Source organism: Chelonia mydas, chromosome 7 (genome assembly GCF_015237465.2).
Source record: "Chelonia mydas isolate rCheMyd1 chromosome 7, rCheMyd1.pri.v2, whole genome shotgun sequence".
Lineage (NCBI taxonomy): Eukaryota > Metazoa > Chordata > Testudines > Cheloniidae > Chelonia > Chelonia mydas.
This window is the reverse complement of record NC_057853.1, coordinates 103,960,073-103,982,168: the sequence shown is the minus strand read 5'-3', so window position 1 is coordinate 103,982,168 and position 22,096 is coordinate 103,960,073. Positions and strand designations below refer to the sequence as shown.

Below are 22,096 nucleotides of genomic sequence, written 5' to 3'. Positions count from 1 at the left end.
TACTGTTCACCAGCTCCCTTCTCCTCTCCCCCCAGAGGAGAGCAGCAGCCACTCCAGCCAGATCAGCACAACCCACCTTCCTTATGTCCCATAAAGCACCTAGGCAAAGAATCCCTTGGCCAAACGATAACTCCGCCTGCACCAGAAGGTGGCCGAGGCGCGTACACTGCAAGTCCCAGCATGCCAGATCCCAGCCAGAGACCGGCTCCTTTGGCGTACACTGGGTCCATGGCACACTGGGACATGTAGTCTTCGCCAAGAGAAGCCACGGGTACCGGTTAGCGCGTTGCATGCTGGGAGTTGTAGTTGCACATGTGCACGCGAGGTATGCTGGGACGTGTCGCCTCGTCATTCAAAACTGCCAATCGGCAGGACCCGCGCGATGGTGGGGGAGGGGTCGTGGGGCTGTGTTGGGGTAGGCGGCCGCGGCGCGCGCTGAGTAGTGGCGGTTGGTGGCAGGCCCAGAGGCGCTGTAAACGGGACAGCCAGCAAGGTAGGCCGGGCTCTCTGTGGGCCAGGCGGGAGGGACCGATGCGGAATGGAGAGCCCGGGGTGGGGAGTTGTTTCCCGCTTCTTTCGGGGCCAGCGGAAAAGGGGCTTAGGCCGGGCCGGGCTGGCTGCAGCGCCTCGCCCCGCGCCGGGAGGCTGCCTCAACCCTCCTACCGCCCCTGCAGGGGAACGATTCGCTCCGCCGAGCTGGGAGTGAATCCAAACCAGCCCCAGCGGCCCCCGAGCCCGCGGCTCCCTCAGCCTCTCCGCCCCTCGTGCTGCCCCGCTCCCGGAACCTCCCCGCCCGGTCCCGTCCCTGTTCCCGCTCCCCGTCACGCCCCAGCTCCTCTGCCCGCGGCTCCCCCCACGGCGCCTCCCCGCTCCCCTCGGATGCTCCCTACATTGGGGTCCGCCCCTTCAGACCCCCCGCGGCTCCCCACATGAGGGGGGCACCTCCCATGAGGCTCCCTCCACGAGGGCCCGGCTCTCCTCAGGTCCTGGCTCCCAACTTCCCCCGAGGTTCCCCCTGTGTCAAGCCTCCACGCAGGGACCCGTGTCTGTTGCTGGCCCTGCCTAACCTCTGCACATGCCCCCGCCTCCAAATCCTGTTGTGGGTACAAGCATGCTCCTCTCTCTGCAGCCTCTCCATACGAGTCCATCGTCCTGGGCATGGGTGCCCCCCTCCATCTCCATACACGGGTACCCTCCTAATCAAGTCCTGGGGGCCTCCAGAATCCTTGCTGCCGCACATGGCCCCCAGTGTCACTCTGGGTGCCATTCATCCTTAACCTCTACAGGTGGCCCCTCCAATCCAGTCCCTGGGATGGGTGGGGCTGCCCCTCAGTCTCCACACATGCTGCCCCCCAGTCTCCACACAGCCTGTCTTGTGCCCCTGTGCCATCCTCTGCAGATGATCCCTTAGTGCTGTCCCGGGTGCCTGGCCCCCCGATTCCTGTTCTGGGTGCAGGTCGTTCAAGCTTCTGCACACGGCCCCACATTCTTGTCTTGGGTTCACGCCTTTCTAGCATTTGCCTCCCCTCCCCACATCTTGTCCTGGCAGGGCCTCCACCCCATGGTCTCCAGCCTCTGCGACCACACCCTCAGTTATGGGTGGGCCTTCTGGTTCCCAGCTTCAGTCTCTGGAGATGGCCTCCCCACCCCAATTACATCCTGAGTGCTGGCATGCCTCCTGTCCCATTGTCTGGGCACCCTCCCCCCATCTCATCTTGGGTGGTTCCCCCGTCTAGCCTCAGCCTTCCTGGCAGCCTCCGCACACAGCCCTCAAATGCTATCCCAGGCCTGTGCCTGGGGTGCTTCCGCCAGCCTCCACTTACAGTCCCCGAATCCCATCCTGGGTGCCCCCAACCTTTGCACATGGTTCCTCTGATCCCATCCCTAGGTGCTCTCTTCCCCACCCAGTGTTTCACCCCCAAACAGCCTCAACACGCTTTCCCATCCCCAGGAATTTCTCCACTCCAAAACAGTCTCTAAGCACTCTCCCTGTCTCCTTCCCTTCTTCCCCCCAAATAACTCCCTGTCTTACCATTTCCTTCCCTCCAAGGAGTCTAAACACAAATCATTCCCTTCCTCTGGAAATATCTTTTGGTGTCCCCTCCCCTGGCAAAGGATATTTATTTAATAAATTATTAGAAAGCATAGTGTTCGCATACATACATGTGTGTTTATGTATTAAGTTATCTGAGGTATTAAAACTTCTTGCTGTTTCTTCATCTAAACTACAGCATTCACAAGATCCAATCGTTCCTCTGTTCCCCAACAGATAAAAGTATTGTCCACTCCCTCACCTTCTGGCTTGGTCATTGCAGCTACTTCTTCCTTGGGTTTCCTGATATCTACATAGCCCATATTCAGTTTACGCAAAATGTAGCTTCTAAAATTATCTTAATAACCCATTGATTGTACCTTAAATCTCTGACTCTTTCCACTGAATCAAATTTAGACTTTCTGACCTTCCCTTCGCTGCCTACCTACATAACTGCCTCTCTCTACTTATCTGACTGTCTATACTATGGAAATTACCAAAAAGTTAAAACAGTCTTAGAACTTATTGGAGCAGCAGTGTAGACAAGCTAGAATTGCTTTTATAAATAGTGTAACTAAACTTCCTTGAAGCTTATGGGAATGGTACCAGCTTTTGAAGCATTTTGTATACTGAAAAAAGAAAAGGAGTACTTGTGGCACCTTAGAGACTAACCAATTTATTTGAGCATGAACTTTCGTGAGCTACAGCTCACTTCGTCGGATTCATACTGTGGAAACTGCAGAAGACATTATATACACAGAGACCATGAAACAATACCTCCTCCCACCGCACTCTCCTGCTGGTATTGTTTGATGGTCTCTGTGTATATAATGTCTTCTGCAGTTTCCACAGTATGCATCCGATGAAGTGAGCTGTAGCACACGAAAGCTCATGCTCAAATAAATTGGTTAGTCTCTAAGGTGCCACAAGTACTCCTTTTCTTTTTGCGAATACAGACTAACATGGCTGTTACTCTGAAACCTTTGTATACTGAGACTCCAATCGGTAGCCCTTTTTTTAAAAATTTTTTTATTTTTTTTTTGGTTCGGCTTTTTTGGTAGTTTTCTTCCAATAGACAATATGGTATTGTATTGCCCTCCATTCTTCTTTTGCTTTTTTTATGCCACCTCCTGTGTATTTGTGGCATGCCCTTCCTCTGGTGTCCCCCAAGCTACTCTTACACCTTATTTAAATTCTGCAAAACTTGCCCCCTCTGGGGTGCCCACAGTAAGCGAGTCAAGGATATTTACTCTTATTTTTTTTATACTTATTGTGGTGGGGAGGGGAAGCTAAAAAAAACTTCACCAGCATCACCATAATGTGCAGGTGCTTAAATTGAGTTATGTTGCTGTAAACCTTGGGTTTTTTACCCTATTCAATCCCTATTGATAATCACTTCTGTAATATTTGATATTTAATCCCTGAATTTGAAAAGATTTCTATATGTCATAAGAACATAAGAAAGGTCATACTGGGTCAGGCCAACGGTCCATCTAGCCCAGTATCCAGTCGTCTTCCAGTGCCAGATGCTTCAGAGGGAATGAACAGAACCTGATAATTATTGAGTGATCCATCCCCTGTCGTCCAGTCCCAGCCTCTAGCAGCTGGAAGTTTAGGGGGACACAGAGCTGAAGCCCTGAAACCCTCCTCTCCGCTGGGCAGAAGCCACTACCCTCCTACCCCACTGCAAGGCAGTCCTGAGCTCCCCACCCCATATCTGGTAGGTGGAGAATGGGGTGGGGGCGTGAATGGCTCCATGAGCCGCACTTTAATGGTAAAAGAGCCGCATGTGGCTCGCAAACCACAGTTTGGCCATCCCTGGAGTATGCCTTTCTATGATTTCTGTGTAGTGCCTAGCACACATTTAGGTGCTATAAAATAATAAACAGAACTATTTTCTACAGTTCTCCTATAGTATGTTAGCTTTTAGATGTAGTGACTATTCCACAAACTTGCCACTTCTAACTCCTATTAATTATTGTAATGACAACTAACTTTTCTATAATCTTAATTCAGATGACTGGATCAAACGAATTTAAATTAAACCAACCGCCAGAAGATGGTATCTCGTCCGTAAAGTTTAGTCCTAATACATCTCAGTTTCTGCTTGTTTCATCTTGGGATACTTCTGTCCGTCTCTATGATGTGCCTGCCAACACCATGAGACTCAAGTATCAACATTCAGGAGCAGTGCTCGACTGTGCATTTTATGTAAGTATGTCATCTTGGTTATGTTGGATTCCAGTCATATACCAAAGCTACAAAGGGAGTACTTTAATCTCTTAAATTAAAGGGGACAGTGGCTTCTTGAAATGCAGTCCGCTTTTTAAAAGTGTGTATAAAAAAAAAAAAAAAAAAAAGCTACATTTGCCCCTACTATTTTTGCGGTTTTATGACTTTTTTTTAAATTTATTCTTTCTATTGCTGTGTCAAAGATCCATACAAACAGAGGTAATTGATTTTAGTGAAATGGGTTATACAGAAAGTGCAATCATATACAAAGCAAACAAACAGAAATATAGAGATTGTTGCTCTACTTTTTGTCTCCGTGATCCTGGGTGCTTCTTTTAAGGAACATTCAGACAGATGTGAATTTTTTTTTTTTTTTTTTAAATTCAGGGCAGATGGCCTTGGGCCTGCCAGAACCAACTGGAGGCAATGATCTTGCTGTAATATTGAGGGGATGCAACAATTCTGAAACTCATTATTCATATTCTAGAATTGTCTTTTAAACTATTAAAAATTGCTTTAAAAAGCAAATCAACTTTACCCATCTGTTATTTAATATTTAGCCTCCGAGCCTCAGATATACAAGAGCTGCTTCAGACCTCTCTGGTGTGCAAAGCTGACTTAAAGATGCCTTATCTACTGCTGCTGGTGGAGGTGGTTTTATTGTGTTGACCAGAGATCTATCTCCTGTCTGCTCATGTAGCTGTTCTATGCTATCTTACAGCAGATAGGTACATGGGTTTAGTCATGCAGAGTTCCTATGTCACCCTGTCTTTCTGCAGGGTATAGATGGGGGAGCTCCTGCACTCTGGTAATCCCTGACTGCCATAACAGCCCTTTGGGACCATCTACAGTTGATATAGGAATGTTCTGATTTACAATGAGAGACTGACCTGCTGCCTCTATGCATCTTCTCCTCTTTTATTTCCTCAACCTTGTGATGTGCTGTGTGCCCCTCCACCATAGCTGCAGACCAACTATTTAACAGTGCAGTTCCTCAGTTCATTGTCCAGTTCTGGAAAGTTAAGTATGAAGGTAGCTAGTATGGATATGTGAGAAGTTAGTGTATTATGAATAGTTATAGCTAGTACAAGTATCTTATGTTCAGAATATTTTTCCTTAAAGATCATTAATTTTTGACACAGGAGAAGGTTGAAATAATCACTTGCATCTGTCTAATCTTTAGGTCAGGAAGTTTCTTAATTAATCTTGTAGGGAAACAATAGGTGCATTCTAGACAATTTTTATGGTAATTCTACTATTGTGCAGACGTTGTGTATTTTTGGGGGGAACCCTCAACTAAACTTCAGAAGTTCTCTTTGAAATCAACTGATAAACTGTAATTCACTTAATATAGGAACTAATTAGAAGGTAGGTCAGGCATTTCTGTTTAACCTTTCTTATAGTACAACAACAAAGGGGTATTCAGTGAAATTGAAAGGCAGTAAATTTAAAACAAATAAAAAAACTTTTTAATACAACAATCCACTAGCATGAGGAACTCATCACCTTAAGATGTCAATATGGCTAAGATCTTAGAATTAAAAAAGGATCGGGCTTTTATATGGATAACTAACATTGAGTCAGAATGGTGTGGATGTGTTTTAAAAAAAATTTTTTTGGAAGGGATAGAAACCCTCAGGATAGAAGCCATTTCTAATTAATGGGGTTGGGGAAGAAACGTTCTATTGGGCAGGTTATTCCATATCTGCCTGTTGCGGGGTTTCTTTCCGCCTACGTCTGCTACTGGCCAGTATTGGAAACAGGATACTGCATTATATAGGCTACTGGTTTAATCTGGTATAACAATTTCTGTCTTGCTAATTGACCTGTGCTTTACTTCACTGAGAACATGCACAGGAATCAAAGCATCCTTTAAAATGTCTATCCAGTTGTCACTGCTATTTATAATACTCTTTAGGGGAAAGCTGTTAAATTTCTATTCTCTTTTTGGTGTTCTGGAATACATTAAAAGAGAGCAAACTATTTTAAATGTCCTGCCCCATACATAAACATTCTCTACTGCCATAATATTGATGCATTCTTGGAAGGACTTCCAGTTAGGACTAATTAAACTTACACCTAAGCCTTCTATAGTATATCCTTGGTTCTAGTCAAATTTAACACACAACCATTTCTGGGTCTAGTTTTCAGATTTACTTTAAAAGGGACTGTCACATGGCTTACCCTTTAGTGGGTGTCAGATGCACAGTGTACTTGTAACGGTACACTGAACGGCATGAGCCAACCCTAGTCTGCCAGGGGATAGTTAACTGCCTAAGGCTTTGTCTACACTACCGAGTTTTGTCGACACAAGTTATGCTGACATACAGCCATCGCTGTAATTAAACTGCTGTTGCATGCCGACACTATGCTCCTTGTGTCGGTGGAGCGCATCCGCAATAGCAGCTCTTGCATCGACACAAATAGCAGTGTACTGTGGGTAGCTATCCCACCGTTCAACAGCCACAGGGTGCTTTGGGAAGGGTTTGCAATGGCTCATGGGGGCAGGTACAACATCACAATATGAAGGTTTCTCAATTCCATCGTTCTATGGATATCCTAGATTGCCAGCCGTTTTTCAACTGCCTGGTAACCTGCAACCCAGCCATGATGGTCAGAAAGGATGGATCCTGCACTGCTGTTCAGTATTGTGCTTGCAAGGCTATAAGAGGAGCCCAGTGGGGTGCTATTTGGTTGGGGGATGCCTTGAAGGAGCATATTAACACTGAGATTCAGTAATGTGTGTTGCTATAGTGTTCTGAACCTAGCATTGTTTGTTTGAAATGTGCTGTGAACCTTGTAATAATTGCTGTGTGTGCTCAAAACTTAACACTTCTAAAATCACTTTTTAAAGTAGCACTTGGTAATATGACCAAACTGACACTGCTGAGCATTAACACAAGAAGCCCATGATGGGTGGGTGGGGGTGTGTGTGTGTGTGTGAGAGAGAGAGAGAATGTGAGTATGTGTGTCGGGGAAGAGTGAGTGTGTTGGCATGCTGTCTCTTTACGTTCAGACAGTAGCCAGAAGCAACCAATCCTGAGGCAGAAGCTGGTGCACAGAAAGCTGGTGACCCCCTATCCTCAGACTCCAGCTTAGCAGAGACTGGTATGCCGGTGGAGAGAGGGGGACACCCGGACATCAGCCCCTGCCTCCCTCCCCAGCTCTGCACAGCACAGCAGTCGCTCTCCTCTCTCCCCACCTCCCGCAGGAGCAGCCTGCCCTGTCTACCAACTGCTGCAGTCCTGTATGAGCTCTCCACACTGAGCAGTTTCAGAACTTCCTGGGGCTTTGAAAGGGGAGTGGCGCATTCCTGTGTAACTGGATGCAGGGCAGTAAGGGTGGGCATTGTGGGATACTTCCTAGAGGCCAGTTATGTTGATGTGCCGAATGCAGCGTCTATGCTGACACTTTGTCAATCTAACTTTTCTGCAAAAAGCTCCATGCCTCTTGTTGAGGTGGTTTATTTCTTTGGCAGGTGGAGCATTTTAGTGTGTACACCTCCACTGTTTTGTCGACAAAAGCTGCCTTTTGCTGACAAAACACACTGTGTGGCATAGACAAGGCTCAAGTAACTGGAAGGCAAGTAACTAGGGAGCATCTGGGCCTAACAAAAGGCTTTGGAGGACTCAGTTGGGAAGGTTTCTGAGAGGAAAGGAGGCTCTGTAGGAGCAGAGCTCACCGGGAGCCTGAACTAGGCAAAAGCTCTCCAGGTAGAGAGACCTTGAACAAGACTACAAAAGCTCTTGTAGCAGTGGAGAAGCCTGAGACTATACAGCAGAAGGAGCTGCTGCCAGAACCCACAGACTTTTGTTTTGGGACTTTGTTTATCTGGTCTCTGAAGCATTATACAAATGCTCTTTTATTGAAGGGCAAGGTACTGCTGTCAAGTAGACTTTGATTTCTCCTTTACTGGGCTGTTATAGTGATCTCATTGACAGGTGGAAACTGAAGCAGGCCACCTCAGCGCCACACTCAGCTACAAGAAGGTGCTTGGGAGGTCATGTGGTGCCCCTTGTACATGGACATACCAGAAGTTAATAGGACTATTAACCTGCATTGACAGTCATTTGAAGAATCTTCATGTGTCACTAATTCAGATAGAAAATGGAAAAAATAAAGTTTATTTGTACAATATATCAAATTGCAATTTCTAATAACAAATTTCTAATTATTTTCTTCTACTGAAATCAAAGCACTCCACCTAATATTGCAAAACCCTTTCATTCCAAAATATTCTCAACTCTTGATTTTAGAAGTTCTGAATGGGTGCATGATCTACCTGTGTTGATCTGATTGTAGGTTCAGGACCTTAACCTCCACCACCTCTACCTATGAATCTCCATCTATCTTAATTTCCAGCAAGAAAGGAGGTACTTTGGAGTGTGCCCCGGAGGTTAAGTGTGACACCTCGACACTTATTTAAGCCCAGAAAACTGAACATATACGATAAAGCAGAATTTCTTATTTCACAGGATCCTACACATGCCTGGAGTGGAGGATTAGATCAGCAGTTGAAAATGCATGATTTGAACACGGACCAAGGTAAGCTGGCTGAATACTGTAATAGATGATTTTTAAGTGAACAAATAACCAGTGGAATTTGTTTTAATTTTATAACTATAAATTAATTGAAAATAAAGTAGTATATGGCTGTGGTTTTTTAGATGGTTGATACTGGCTTAAAGAATAAAAGCTGTTTGATTCATGAACCCTCTTTGTACTTAAGTGTAGTGTTTTAGAAATCAGTCACAGGTATAATGGGAGAAGCTTCATTTATTTTCATACATTATTATATACTTGTATTGGCTAATTAAAGATTTGATTTATCTATGGACAACTCTAAGCAGAATCAAAAGGAGTACTTGTGGCACCTTAGACTAACAAATTTATTTGAACGTAAGCTTTTGTGAGCTACAGCTCACTTCATCGGATGCATCACGGATGTAGCTCACGAAAGCTTATGCTCAAATTTGTTAGTCTCTAAGGTGTCACAAGTCCTCCTTTTCTTTTTGCGAAAAAACCCTACGTAATTAAGGTTGCAAAGTCAAGCACACAAAAATTAGGAAATGCCAAAATTCAGGTTACTTGTGGTACCAGCTTTGCCTACAATAACCATAATCTTTTCTTTTGTCTTATGTTTACATTTTCAACTCTAAAATAACATTCAGTTTTATACATTTAATGAGTATATGCATGCATACCACCTGTGTAACTGGTGATAAATGCAATTTTATCATCTCCCCCCTCCCCCCCCCCTTTGCCCTCCCTCCTCCCCTTTTATGGCCTCACATGCATTCTGCTTGCTAATCAGTTTCTATGAGGGAACATTCAAACTTCTGAGCACAGTCAAACAGCTTGCTGTTTTCTTTTAAAAAGAAACCTGCCAGAAAAATGTTTTCCCCCTTTGTTTTCCAAGCTACTCTAGCTGGAGTTGCAGGAAGATGGGCAATATTGAGTCTTGCTCCAGGAATGTGATTAAGATTTGACTTCTCATGACATAGTGAGGCCAAAATGGGTGCAATGTGACATTGGGAAGGAATGGTTCTCAGCTTTCCAGCAGGACACATGGAAGGTTTTTCAGTATGGGACCTTATGTCTCAGAAGGCTATTTAAGGGAACTCTAGAAGTTTCTATAATCTTACTAGTTACAATTTTCCTTTCTGTTCAAAGATGTTTGAATTAGGGTGACAAAAGGAGCCAGGTTTTATAGAGAGAGTACCAATACAACTTTAAAAACCTCATACTGTTTTTCTGTTTGTATTATGTGGTAGGTAGGTGTGAAATGAATAATGGTGTGCTATGACTGTTTCATTGTTGCCTTTTGTTAGGAGTGCCTAATTACTCTCAAGTGGCAAAGCCATGAATTAATATGGCTCTCCCACACTTAACACTGATTAAACTTTTGTAATACACAGTCAATGTCTGAGATTTTCAAAAGAGCCTAAGATTTAGGTGCTCAACTCCCACTGAGAGTCAATCACAGTTGGGCACCTAACTCCCCTTTGTGCCTCTGAAAATCTCCACATGGCTGTCTAATGCCCTTAAGCTCCCTTGAAAATCTCAGACGGTATCTAGACAGTCTACATTTAACACTTTTAAAAGGGTATTGATTGCAAAGATCAGAAGACCAAGCATTCTTTAAAAGATGTCTCAGCATGCCAACACATTAGTGAATGGCAGATTATAGTTTTACTTCTATATTAATATTGTTCTGCACTTTTCATTCAAGAAATTGTGGATTTTAATGGAACCAGTAAAGTTACATATAAATCTATTCTCTTGTAGAAAATCTAGTTGGCACTCATGATGCTCCTATCAGGTGTGTTGAATATTGTCCAGAGGTAAATGTAATGGTGACTGGAAGTTGGGATCAGACAGTCAAATTGTGGGATCCCAGAACTCCTTGCAATGCAGGAACTTTCTCTCAACCTGAAAAGGTTTGTATTTAAACAATAACTATTATATACATTAATACTAAGTGTATACTATCATCTGTTAAACTATATATAATGCATGCAGTGACTGGTTAAGAATGAATGTCCTCCAAGCAAGGCATTTCCTTTTAGTTCGTCTACTGGGTGAGAGGATGTCTTGTGGCACTGTCAAGGGCCCCTAGGAAATGTCCTACCTTGACACTATGGCTATTATAAGATCTTGAAACTTCTATGTTAGCTGACATAGAATCATAGAATATCAGGGTTGGAAGGGACCTCAGGAGGTCATCTAGTCCAACCCCCTGCTCAAAGCAGGACCAATCCCCAATTTTTGCCCCAGATCCCTAAGTGGCCCCCTCAAGGATTGAACTCACAACCCTGGGTTTAGCAGCAGGCCAATGCTCAAACCACTGAGCTATCCCTCCCCCCAAATATGAGACATATGAGAAATAATCTCCAAGGGCATGCCTAGACTACAAATTTACAGCAGCTGCACTGTTGTAGTGCTTCTGGTGAAGATGCTTTAAACTGATGGGAAAGAGCTCTCCCATCGTCTTAATAATTCCACCTCCATGAGAGGTGGTAGCTTTGTTGGTGGGAGAAGCTCTGCCGCCGACATAGTGCTGTCTACGGTGAATTATTCACCCCCTGTGTAACGTAGTTATACTGAAATAATTTTGTAGTGTAGATCAGGGCTAAGTGGAAACATATGCTTTGGTGTATAGTATTCTGTATATAGTCTAAGTCTTTAGCTAGTCTGTGAAGATTAGTACAGTAATCCTTAGTTTAAGGATTCCAGCTTTCATTAGGAAAGTAGGACTTTATTCTCAACACTTCTTTGTAGTCTTTGGTAAACAAATCAAATTCTTGTACATAGAGACAAATTTGAAGAAAATGTAGAGCTCATGAAAGTAGGACTAATTTCACTGGCTTTAGTGAGATGTATTGAAGGATGTGGTGTGTAAACTTCCCCAAACAATTCTACCACTGTGCCTCAATAGTGATCTGCACCTCTGCTGTTCATATTCTGGGATTTTACAGACCAAAGCCACCAGTAGTTGTGAATTCTGTTGTGGTCTTATGATGTGCAGTATATTGAATGGTGGGAGAAATTAGAATATGAAAGAAAAATGTACTTTGTGTCAACTAAATCATTTAATCATTTTTGTGATAAGTTGAATTTTAGTCAGCATTAGCAGAGAAGATGTGCTGCCATTTCTTCGCTGTTATTAATGTGCATTTCTGCTGCTGACAAGTGTAGAAGGAAAAGAGTAAAATATGACATTGTAAGCTTTAGTCACATAGAATGCTAACTTTTTCATTGTAGGCAACAGTCTCACTGGACATACATGAAGATTATATATTGTATCACTATATCGTCATAACCAGATGCTAGCTACTTTTAAGGAACACTTTACAGTTCTGCATTACTATTGATTTCATCCATTTCTTTAGACTATACATGTGGTCCAGTTGTAGTTAGAGCTATCAATATGTTCCATGTTGCATCTAAATAGCTATTATTTTTGCCCACAACGTAGCTGAATCTATTTCTGGTAAGAACTTGATTCTGAATCAAATAATTGCATTAGTTCTAGTTTTTTATTTATAGTTGTATGTAGCATGTAAAGAACTATGATAAATTGCTGACAGAATATCGTTTTATGGACAGCCACACTGAATCAAGCTGCTTATTGGTTCAGCAAGGTTCATTATGTCACTTTTTTAATATTGTCTTTGATAAATGTGTACATCTAGTCAGCTACGTGGTAGTGGTTTCATTTGATTTATGATTGCAAGGTGTAGAAACAATGCTTATTATACAGGTGTGACAACAGTTTGTAAAGAAGATTTAGGATGTTTAACATTCTTAATGTGGTTGTTCCTATGTATGTGAAAATTTATATTGTTTGTTTGTGTGAATGTCTGTTTACACCTGCATCAAATTTTATGTAATAGTCAAAATGATCATTATTTAAAATGTATAACTCCTTGTGATTGTCAATATAAATGTAGACTATTAAATTCTTTTCATTATATAATCTGAAGTAGAATAGTTTTTTGACAGTCCTATAAAACTGTTGGGAAGTATTTAATTTATGTTTAAAACTGAATCTTATTCAAATGCTTGTCCTGGTTTTGTGCTCCTATTTTTCTTGCCCTTTTCATAAAAGGAAGGCAAGTGGGATTGGGCCATTAGATTTCTTTAGAAATTTCTGATAAGTCATAGACTGAACATTAGAGAGCCAACCCATTAAAAAGCGAGAACAAATTTCAAATATTCAAGCATGTTTTTAGAAACAAAGTTAATTAGCAAGACAGCGTGCCTGAATGTAGGTAGGATAATACATGGAAAGACCATATCAAGTAGTTTAGGACCAAAGGTGGTTTTGTAAAATCCACTTTTAAAAACCCTGAGATACATGGAACTGTGTTAAATAAAACCAATTTTTCATTTAATTTAATGAAGCATTTCCTTACAGTGTTAGCAAAACTCAGCAGCATCATGGGTAGTACATGAAACCAGAAAATGAAGTTAACTTTTCTAGTTTCGCTGTACAAATAGATGTCAAAATTAAACAGCATAAGTGGTGAACAATATATTTAACTTTTTTTAGTTCTAATGAGATGCTGACAACATAAGTAGAATGTTATATATTTAGCCATGTTAACTTGCTTTAGCATAAGCTTTGTTTTTACTACTTGCCACTCTTACTAACATTCCGGTGGCAGCAGCACAGCTGAGTGTTAGCTGGATTTTTTCTGGCTATGTGTCATCAGAATGCTTAATTGAATTCTGATTGCAGAATCTTTACTGATGATGGGATACAAAAACAACCCAACCTTGATTTTATTTTTTCTTTCAGATTCCAGGTTGAGTGTACGCATCTAGTAGTTAGAAACCCAATCTCTTGCAAACTTCAAAGATTCTGTGAAAGTTATTGAGGAAACAATAAACATGAACCCTTATGATGTCATTTATCAGAGTAGCATTGCACTTTATGAGCTCTGATTTTTTTTTTTTTTTTTTTTCCAGATGTGCCAAGTATCTCTGCTCTGATTGACTTAATTTAGAATTGTGGTTGCTCAACATCTTTGAAAACAGGTTTTAATATTTCTTTTTTTAGCAGCATACACCTTAATGATACTCCCTTTTGATTAATAAAGCTCATGTCTGAGAGGATTTTTTTTAAAGAAAAAGGATTATAAGGGGGAAGAAAACAAAAGGAAAATATTTGGTAGAGTACTGTGTGATTGGTCTACAGGGTTAATATGATAGTGGCTGCAGGTTCGTGCACATTATGAATAAAGACGAGTTCCAATTTGAATAACCTTTTCTCTCTTTCAGTTACTTATAATTTTTGCAAATTACTTTTTTTGGTCTGAAATTTTCCATTTATGTATGTAAAAACATTCCCTTTTTACTCAGAAACTGCACATGGGTAACACAGTAACTGAAGGCAGAAATATCAAACTTGGCTTGTTGTGTGGATCTTACCGAGATAAGGAATAAGATAATTTTGAATAAAATTGACCGAGTGATTAAAGTCTGAAATGTCATATGTACATATTAGCTAAAATACAGCACAAAGTTCAATTCTACATATACAATGCTACAATATTAAGGCATGCACCAAGGCTCAGAGTTAAGGCAGAATTTGCATCTTCATGTCGTGTACTGCCAGACCGGCTAGGCTCCTACAGACTGTGGCAACTCATCCAGCACTTAAATTACAGGCTGAAAAAATAAAAAAAATCTATAGCTATACTTAATTGCAGAGGTCATCTGTTCTTTACTTGCATGTTCCAGTTAATTCATCACTTGATGATAAAAGATGGATATTCAGGTGAAACAAACTAGTAATATTTTTGTAAACTTCTTTTGAAAAGGTGTACACTCTCTCTGTGTCTGGAGATAGACTTATTGTGGGGACTGCAGGTCGGAGAGTTTTGGTGTGGGATTTGCGGAACATGGGTTATGTCCAGCAAAGAAGAGAGTCAAGTCTGAAGTATCAGACCCGTTGCATCAGAGCATTCCCAAACAAACAGGTATGTATATTGTGCAGTAAGTCTATCCCTGGTTCAAAAAACTTAATCTTCTGTAGCAAAAATGGATTTGTGTTGATTTCTTACTCAGCTCAGTACATTTTTTACTCATTTAAAAAGTTATTTAACTTGAATTCATAGTTTAATTTTAACAGATTAATGACAGCTATTGAGCTACTTGTTCCCATGTTCTTTTGTAAACACTGTGTAGTTTTAAAATGTTCACTTAAAGCCTCAACCCTTTTTTTCTTTGCTATCCTCGCTCTTCTTCTTTTAACCTTCCCCTCTTTAGCACTTTTAAAAAAGGATGATTGTTAGTGTTCTGATGCATTGACAATTAAGCCTTTCCAAAATAGCAAAAGAGGCAGAGGAGGAGAGAGAAGAGAAGATTACTGTTACTGTGTGACTTTTAGGCATATATGCCATCAGTTCCTCAAGAGGTGCTCAATTCTGCAACAATAGTGTGGCCTGGGCTATAGATAAGTGTAGTAGTATGCAGCATATTTAACTAAAAATTGGTAAGCTTATTTACTACTTGCTCCCTTACTGTTTTGACTCCTTGCTCTACTGGGTTCCCTCTAGAGTCTTTGATGGCCATGCCTTGTTAGCCAGAGGGAATTGCATAAGAATAAGTAAGGTCATCTTTCCTTCCATCATTCCCTTTCCAAGGGTTTAATGGGGTGCCTCTGCTGTGCTCCTGGGGTGGAAAGCAAGGAACAATTTGGAACAAACTTTTCAGGTGCAAGTAGTGACAACTGGATAATACATGCAGTGGGAGGCCTAGTTATTCATTCTAGAGCTAGTGTGAGTAGAAATACACCAGGCGCACCAGGTGTGGGGCAGGTAGGCTCAACCAGGCAGGATCCAAGTGTGGAGGGGCTCAATGTGTGGTGAAAGGATTCTGTGTAGGTCAACCTGGGTGCAGACAGCTCAGTGGGGGGGTCTAGGTGTGGGGGGATCTGGATGCCCAGAGGTTCATTGGGGGGAGAGGGGGTTTCCAGGTGAAGGGCAATGAGACTCTGCAGGGACTTCCAGGTAAAAGTGGTTGAGGCTCAGCGGAGGGGTTTGGGTGTGGTGGTCTCAGCAGAGGGTCTGGGTGCTGGGGGAGTGGGGATTGGGGGGGGTGTCTGGGTGCAGCTAATTGGGGGTCTGATGTGGGGGGCTCAGGGTGGTGCAGGAGGGTGGGGGTTTCAGTGCAGGGAGCTCAGTGAGGGGGTGGTCTGGGTGCACGGGTGGGGGTCCAGAGGCAAGGGGTCAGAGTTATGGGGGGCTCCAGATGCAGGGGTTGAGGTTCAGTGGGGTGGGGTTTGGGTATGGAGGGCTAGGGAGATTCTGGGTGAACGGGGTGAGGCTTGGCAGAGGTGTTTGGGAATGGGAGGTCCAGATGCATGGGGATTGGGCAGATGGGGGAGCAGCTCCCCATACAGTGACCCCTCCCCCACAGTTGAGGAGTGATGGGGGCAGGAAGCAGGGGAGGATGCTGAGCTTCCTGCGGCTGGGGGAGGTTTCTGGAGGTGGGTCTGACACAGCCCCAGCCACTCCTTGCAGGGAAGAGGAAGTCCCATCCTCTCCTGCCTCCAACCCCGCCGAGACTAGCAGCTTCTTGGCTCAGGGTAGGAGCCACTGGCTGGGGTGTCTCCAGCCCTGTGGTGGTTTACCTCTCTGCCGGTTGCTCCAGGTGCCTGAAATAATGTACCTGTGCAACTAGGGCATGGTGCACCACTGCTCTTGCAGCTTCCCTTTGCTTCCCTGTCAGAGAGTCATTTTTTCTGCAGGGAAGCAAAGAAATCTGGGGGGGACATAAATACTGTGCATGCGCAGTGGTGCAGAATTCCCCCAGGAGTTTAGAAAGCTATATCTTTCCATCTCTGATACTTGTGGTGGTGGTGGTCCAGTTACAACTTGACACTTCAGACTGTACTTTAGTCTGAGATTTGAATAATCTTGCTTCAGGTAAGCCTCATTATTTTCCTATTTCTGAGAAACTTTTATACTAAAGCCATGGCAAAGTTACAGTAAAAAGAGCTCTTTAAATTTGCTATGTGCCAGTACTATAGTTAGGTAGAGAGGCAGATGCTTTTTTGGAGTGCAAGTGGTGTGCTCTGAAATTACTATTCTGATTTATTTTGTGCATTTAGTTGAATGCATTTGTGAATTTAGTTGCTAACCTGAACTAGTTTTAATGAAATAATATACTGGAAATATGACCTGTCACCCTCTGAGCTTCTGTGAATGTTGTGATCAGTAGGGTGCGTGGGGCAGGTGGCCATATATGGAGTGTTCAACTCTGTAACTTGCTGACCACTATGTGTGTGAAATCAGAGGTGTGATTAGGGCCTGTGGGTAACAGTTCTAGACTCACTAAGCTCTTATTTGAGGTGCAGTTGCAAGGAAACTTTTTCTTGTGACTTTTTAATTATTAAATTGTGTGGATGGGCCATGAGTTGTATACCTGGGAACCATAAATATGAAAGAAAATATTCATAAATTTTTGTGAAAATTGTTTCTTGTCTGGTTCTAGAAATGTATAAGATTAATCGTAGTTAACAAAACTTTTGCATACAAATCTGATGACAGGTGTATTTTTTTTTTTTGGCAGGGTTATGTTTTAAGCTCTATTGAAGGCCGTGTTGCAGTAGAATATTTGGATCCAAGTCCTGAAATACAGAAGAAGAAGTATGCATTCAAATGTCACAGATTAAAGGAGAATAATATTGAGCAGATTTATCCAGTTAATGCCATTTCTTTCCATAACATCCACAACACATTTGCTACAGGTACAGTAGATACTTATCAGGTTGTATAACATTATTGGTACTAAAGATGTTTAAGTACATCTAGTTCTTGTTAGGCTTCAATTAAGAAGTTTCAGCTGTTACTGGAACACTTGATACACTATACTTAATGCTTTTAACAAGATGTTGTAATTTTTCTTTTGATGCAGTGGGACCTAAACTTAACAGGTTTATTTCTTTAACACATTAATTGTGGACTTTTCTGTGTTACAAAACTGCTTCATAGTGTCCTTGAACAGACAAAATAATTCATTATAATGTTTGTCACTGTCTGGTTGCATTAAATGCTATAACAGTTTGGTTTTCTTCCAGTTACACTATCTTAACTCTTTTTTTCCATAATCCATTTGTAGGTGGCTCTGATGGATTTGTAAACATTTGGGATCCATTTAATAAGAAGCGACTGTGCCAGTTCCACCGGTATCCCACCAGCATAGCATCACTTGCCTTCAGTAATGATGGAACCACCCTTGCAATAGCAGCATCATATATGTATGAAATGGATGACATTGAACATCCTGAAGATGGTATCTTCATTCGCCAAGTGACAGATGCAGAAACAAAACCCAAGTGAGTCTGCTTCACCTGTATTTGAACCTTTTTGAGCATTCATCCCAGGATTTATTAATTTTCCTGAAGTCATGAATAGCATTATTGATGCCTAGTAGATAGTGCAGCTTGACAGTAGGGTTGGAGTTGATTTTATCTTGTTCTCCCAAGCTTTCAATATCCGTAGGTTGATAGATGTCTGATGGCTAAAATTGTGTCTAGTTGTTTTGTAACAGGAGAATGTCAAACTCCCATTCTTTCTTTTTGAATAAGCACTTTTATTTGAAGCTAAGGAGTTATTGCTGACTCACTTCTTCAAAATTAAGTTGAAGATTTCAAGAATAATTCATTTTGAGCAAATTTTGCTGTATTGGATCTTTAAGACTTTGAACTATTAATCTTTTCTTTACACACTGATAATACATCTAACCTTTCCCCTTCAAAGCAAATGCATTGAACTGGTTCTACAGAATGCATAAAATCAAGTAAAGGGGTTCCCATCCTATCTTGGAGAACAGTCTCTTTATATTTTGAGTATTTAACCCTTTAACAGACTCTATGCCACCATTTCTGGCAAAGGGAAAACCAATGATGTTTTTGGTGCCAGGCAGAATAGGCTTCTGTTAATGCTCACTTGAAAGAAAGCTAAATGGAAAAACTGACATCACAATACAGAATTGTACACTGGAATAACCTCTATAGTTTGTGATCTGGCACTAGGTTAAATACGCAGGTTTAACAGCCTGGTTATTATAAAGGTTTGTTACTGCTCACTAGTTTTTTGCTTTTCTAAATCTCAAACTGCTTTATTTTTATGTTTTAACTATTTTGTTCTGGGAGTTACTATTCTACCTATTTGGTATAGCCAGTCTCCAGAGTTTTGGATCCTTTGAGCCTCAAGATTGTGACTTATTAAAATCAATCAATATTGAATCTCACTTTGGAACAGATACTCTGACATTGTTCTTTTTCTCTTTTAATGCACTGCTCCACAGGCTATCATGCAGTGACACTTGTTTTAAAACATCACAATTTTATGGTTATTTTAATAACAGTGATGGTAGAACACTAGAATAACTGTCAAAGTGTCTGGGGTTTGTCCCCTGCTTCTTACAGTCTGCCCTGAGGTTAGCACCCACATTTGTGAGCCACTCCAAACAGGTTATGTGTTCTATACTTAGATTTCAACAACCAAGTATCAATTGTGAACTCCTCAAGTACTATACCAGCCATAACATGGAGTGTCAGACAGGCCCCTGGAGCACTCCAGACTCTATCTTGCCACGCAGGCAAGCCAGCCTGTGTGACAGACGGTCCTTTATACCAAAAATCTCAACAATATTCAGGTTACTCTCAGTCCCAACGAACCAGTCACTTACCCTGTTCAATTGTACCTTAGATCTCTTACCAAAGACAGTGCTTGTAGCCAATCCTATGATAAACTATCTAAGGATTTATTAACTAAGAAAAAAAAATTAGTAATTTACAAGGTTAAAGCAGGTAAACAGACACGCGAGTTAGTCTTCGGTTCCAAAAAGTAATGGAAGCTGCTCTAATATGCAAGCTCTGTGCCTCCTTGAGGGCTAACCCAAGCTAAGCAGCTTGGGGATCCCTTCCTTATGCCTTCTCCAAATTCCAAGCAGCATAGTGTTACAGGTCCTTCTAGTCAGGGATGTTTATTCCCTTCCCCCAAAGTTCAAACTGTGGTGGGACGAAGGTTTGTACATATTCCCTCTTCATGGTTGTGGCAGGAGCAATCAACAGTATTTTGTCCATTGATGTTCCACAGTGGTTTCTCTGGTCTTTTGTTGGTTGGAAGATGACACCTCTTGGTAAACTTGGGATTTTTAAAAATCAGTAACTGTAAGGTAAAACAAATACTTACCGTTACGGGGCTTACAGTGGTAAGAGCTGTTTTCAACTATTTTTATCTATTGTTGGTTGTGCTTGCTAATTCTGTAGATGCTTCATTCTGCCTTATGAGGAGGTTAATCTACAATTAAACAATATTTCCTCTTGGCCCTCCATTATTTTCTGAAACAGATGGTTCATCGTTTCCTGGGCTGTTAAACACAGTGAGGTTAAGGTTAGACTCTTGGGAATCAGCTAGTTTTGAATCTTATTAGGCTGTAGAAGGAAAACTAATCAGAATACTCCTTAATATCATTTTGTGACTGTAAACAATTATTTATTAGCAAACAATTGATCCCAGAAGGGCAAATTGTTTGAGTCAGTAATGAGCTGAGAAAAGACAGAGCATATCTGTGTATTTGGAAAATAATTGTAACGTAATTGCAATGCATTTAGACAGGCATCTATTTGGACCTGTTTCTATCTTTAAATGAATTTCTGAAAACATTAACAAGGTTTATATGCTTTTCTGGCATTTATAAGTTGCTTGTGCCAACCTTAGGACACCAGCTTTCTGGTGACTAAGAATGATTTTTAGTACCGAATATTATAGTGTGAATGCATCATATCAATGTTTGCTCCTAAAATGGAGCACTTTTCCATAGCTCTCTGCATAATAGCTTCAGTTAGTAGTGCTTTTTAGTGACTTTTTCTACTTTTTCAGGTTAATGTGAACCATCTTACATTTGCAGATATTTCATTTTACAGATATTTCATTTTAAGCACATGGAAAAATAATGCCTTTTAAATAAAGGATATTTGGGAGGCTTATGACTTGCTGACAAACTACTACATATTTTTGGTACAGTAAAATAGTTGTCCTTTCTGTGCTGTTTTGGATTAATAACATCTTTATTTTGTATAGAAATTTTGAAGATATGAATGTTCTAAAAAGTCTAACAGTCACTTGTTGAAACATACTTTCTTTATTTCAGATCTACTTAAAGTTCCTGCAAAAAGCTTCCTCTCCTTTCTCTACGAAAGATTTATTTACCTGCTCCTAACCTGAAATGGTGATTAAAGGATAATTTTGGGAAGAACAACTTTTTGTAGTGCTTTTACTTCTTACCGAAAAAACGTGTGTATTTATGTACCTCAGTATGCTGTACTCTACTGTCATATCTTTTCTATTTAGAACGTCAGAGAATCAATGTTTTCTTTAACCACAGTCTGAATTGTAAATTAGTTCTTTCCTGTAAGCAAACTTACTGCATTTTGTAATTTTTTTAACTCTGGGAACTTCCAGTGATCTCTGAACTGCTCAATAAATCTCTTTCAAAAAACCTTATCTGTAAATGCATTGGGTAGTGTAATTTTAATGTTCTGTGAAAATCTTTGAAGCAGTGTGGCCTCCAGGATGGATAATTGGACATGAGTTCTGAGGACGTGGGCTATGGAAAATTACGTAACCTTTTTCTTTTTTCCCCATCAAATAAAATGGGGCTACATACCTCACGGGGATGTTGATTATTCAATCACTGTTCTTGCAATGCTTGCAAAGTTATAAAGTATAAGTAAGGCTAGTCTGTAGTGACAACTTTATTGCTAGTGCAGAAAAGTTTCCCATTTGAAGGAAAAAAGCAAAGTGTGAAGTGCATGAAATTCAGACTGTCAGTGCTTCAGTTACTGCATGTTCAGAGAAAAGCCTGAAATCAGTTATGCTTTGGAACAATTGAGAGTGGAGAAAGGGAAGTTGACTGGGACTGGGGCTTTTGCCGCAGCAAAGTGGCCTACCCTTGGTTGCAGGCTCAGCCTGAGACCCCAGAGGACACAGAACAGCACAAGAAGTGCAGAGAAAAGAAATTTATAAGAATGGGAACCCAGTTCTTCCAAAGAGACCCCCATTCTGCTCAGGAAAGGGCAATGTCCCTTTTCTCCTGATTTCATGCTTATTTTGCTGCTACCTCTTGCTGTTCAGTGGTTTAGGCTGCAGGCAGACTTCTTGATTCAGCGGCTCAGGGGCAGGAGGAGGAATAAACCAAAAAGCAAGAGTTCCCGTATGGAAACAGTACTACTAAAATATAATTCCAGTTTACAAGTGACTTTGTAAAATTAGCAAACTGTTTGCATATTTATCTTCCTGATCATATCTT

At 41.5% G+C, this 22,096-nt stretch overlaps 1 protein-coding gene across 2 annotated transcripts; it reads left to right on the top strand.

Annotated features, from left to right (window-relative positions):
- The first annotated feature begins 339 nt into the window (after positions 1 to 339).
- On the top strand, positions 340 to 21,291 carry BUB3 (BUB3 mitotic checkpoint protein). 2 transcript variants are annotated; one of them, XM_037904688.2, is made up of 8 exons: positions 340 to 493; positions 4,049 to 4,243; positions 8,740 to 8,809; positions 10,553 to 10,704; positions 14,593 to 14,751; positions 17,348 to 17,525; positions 17,897 to 18,113; positions 20,939 to 21,291. In XM_037904688.2, the coding sequence occupies exons 2-8, from the start codon at positions 4,049 to 4,051 to the stop codon at positions 20,946 to 20,948; spliced, it is 981 nt and encodes a 326-aa protein (XP_037760616.1). In that variant the 5' UTR covers positions 340 to 493; the 3' UTR covers positions 20,949 to 21,291. The 2 variants fall into 2 exon arrangements, with proteins under 2 accessions (XP_037760616.1, XP_037760617.1); XM_037904689.2 differs by lacking the exon at positions 20,939 to 21,291 and having other exon boundaries at positions 361 to 493; positions 17,897 to 18,117.
- Positions 21,292 to 22,096: the final 805 nt, after the last annotated feature.

What these genes read in the sequence shown, in the direction of transcription:
- BUB3 (XM_037904688.2), top strand. Translation starts at nt 4,049, where the DNA reads ATGACTGGATCAAACGAATTTAAATTAAACCAACCGCCAGAAGATGGT. An exon ending in TGCTCGACTGTGCATTTTAT is followed by an intron (nt 4,244 to 8,739) that starts GTAAGTATGTCA and finishes CTTATTTCACAG; the next exon opens with GATCCTACACATGCCTGGAG. An exon ending in GAGCATTCCCAAACAAACAG is followed by an intron (nt 14,752 to 17,347) that starts GTATGTATATTG and finishes TTTTTTTGGCAG; the next exon opens with GGTTATGTTTTAAGCTCTAT.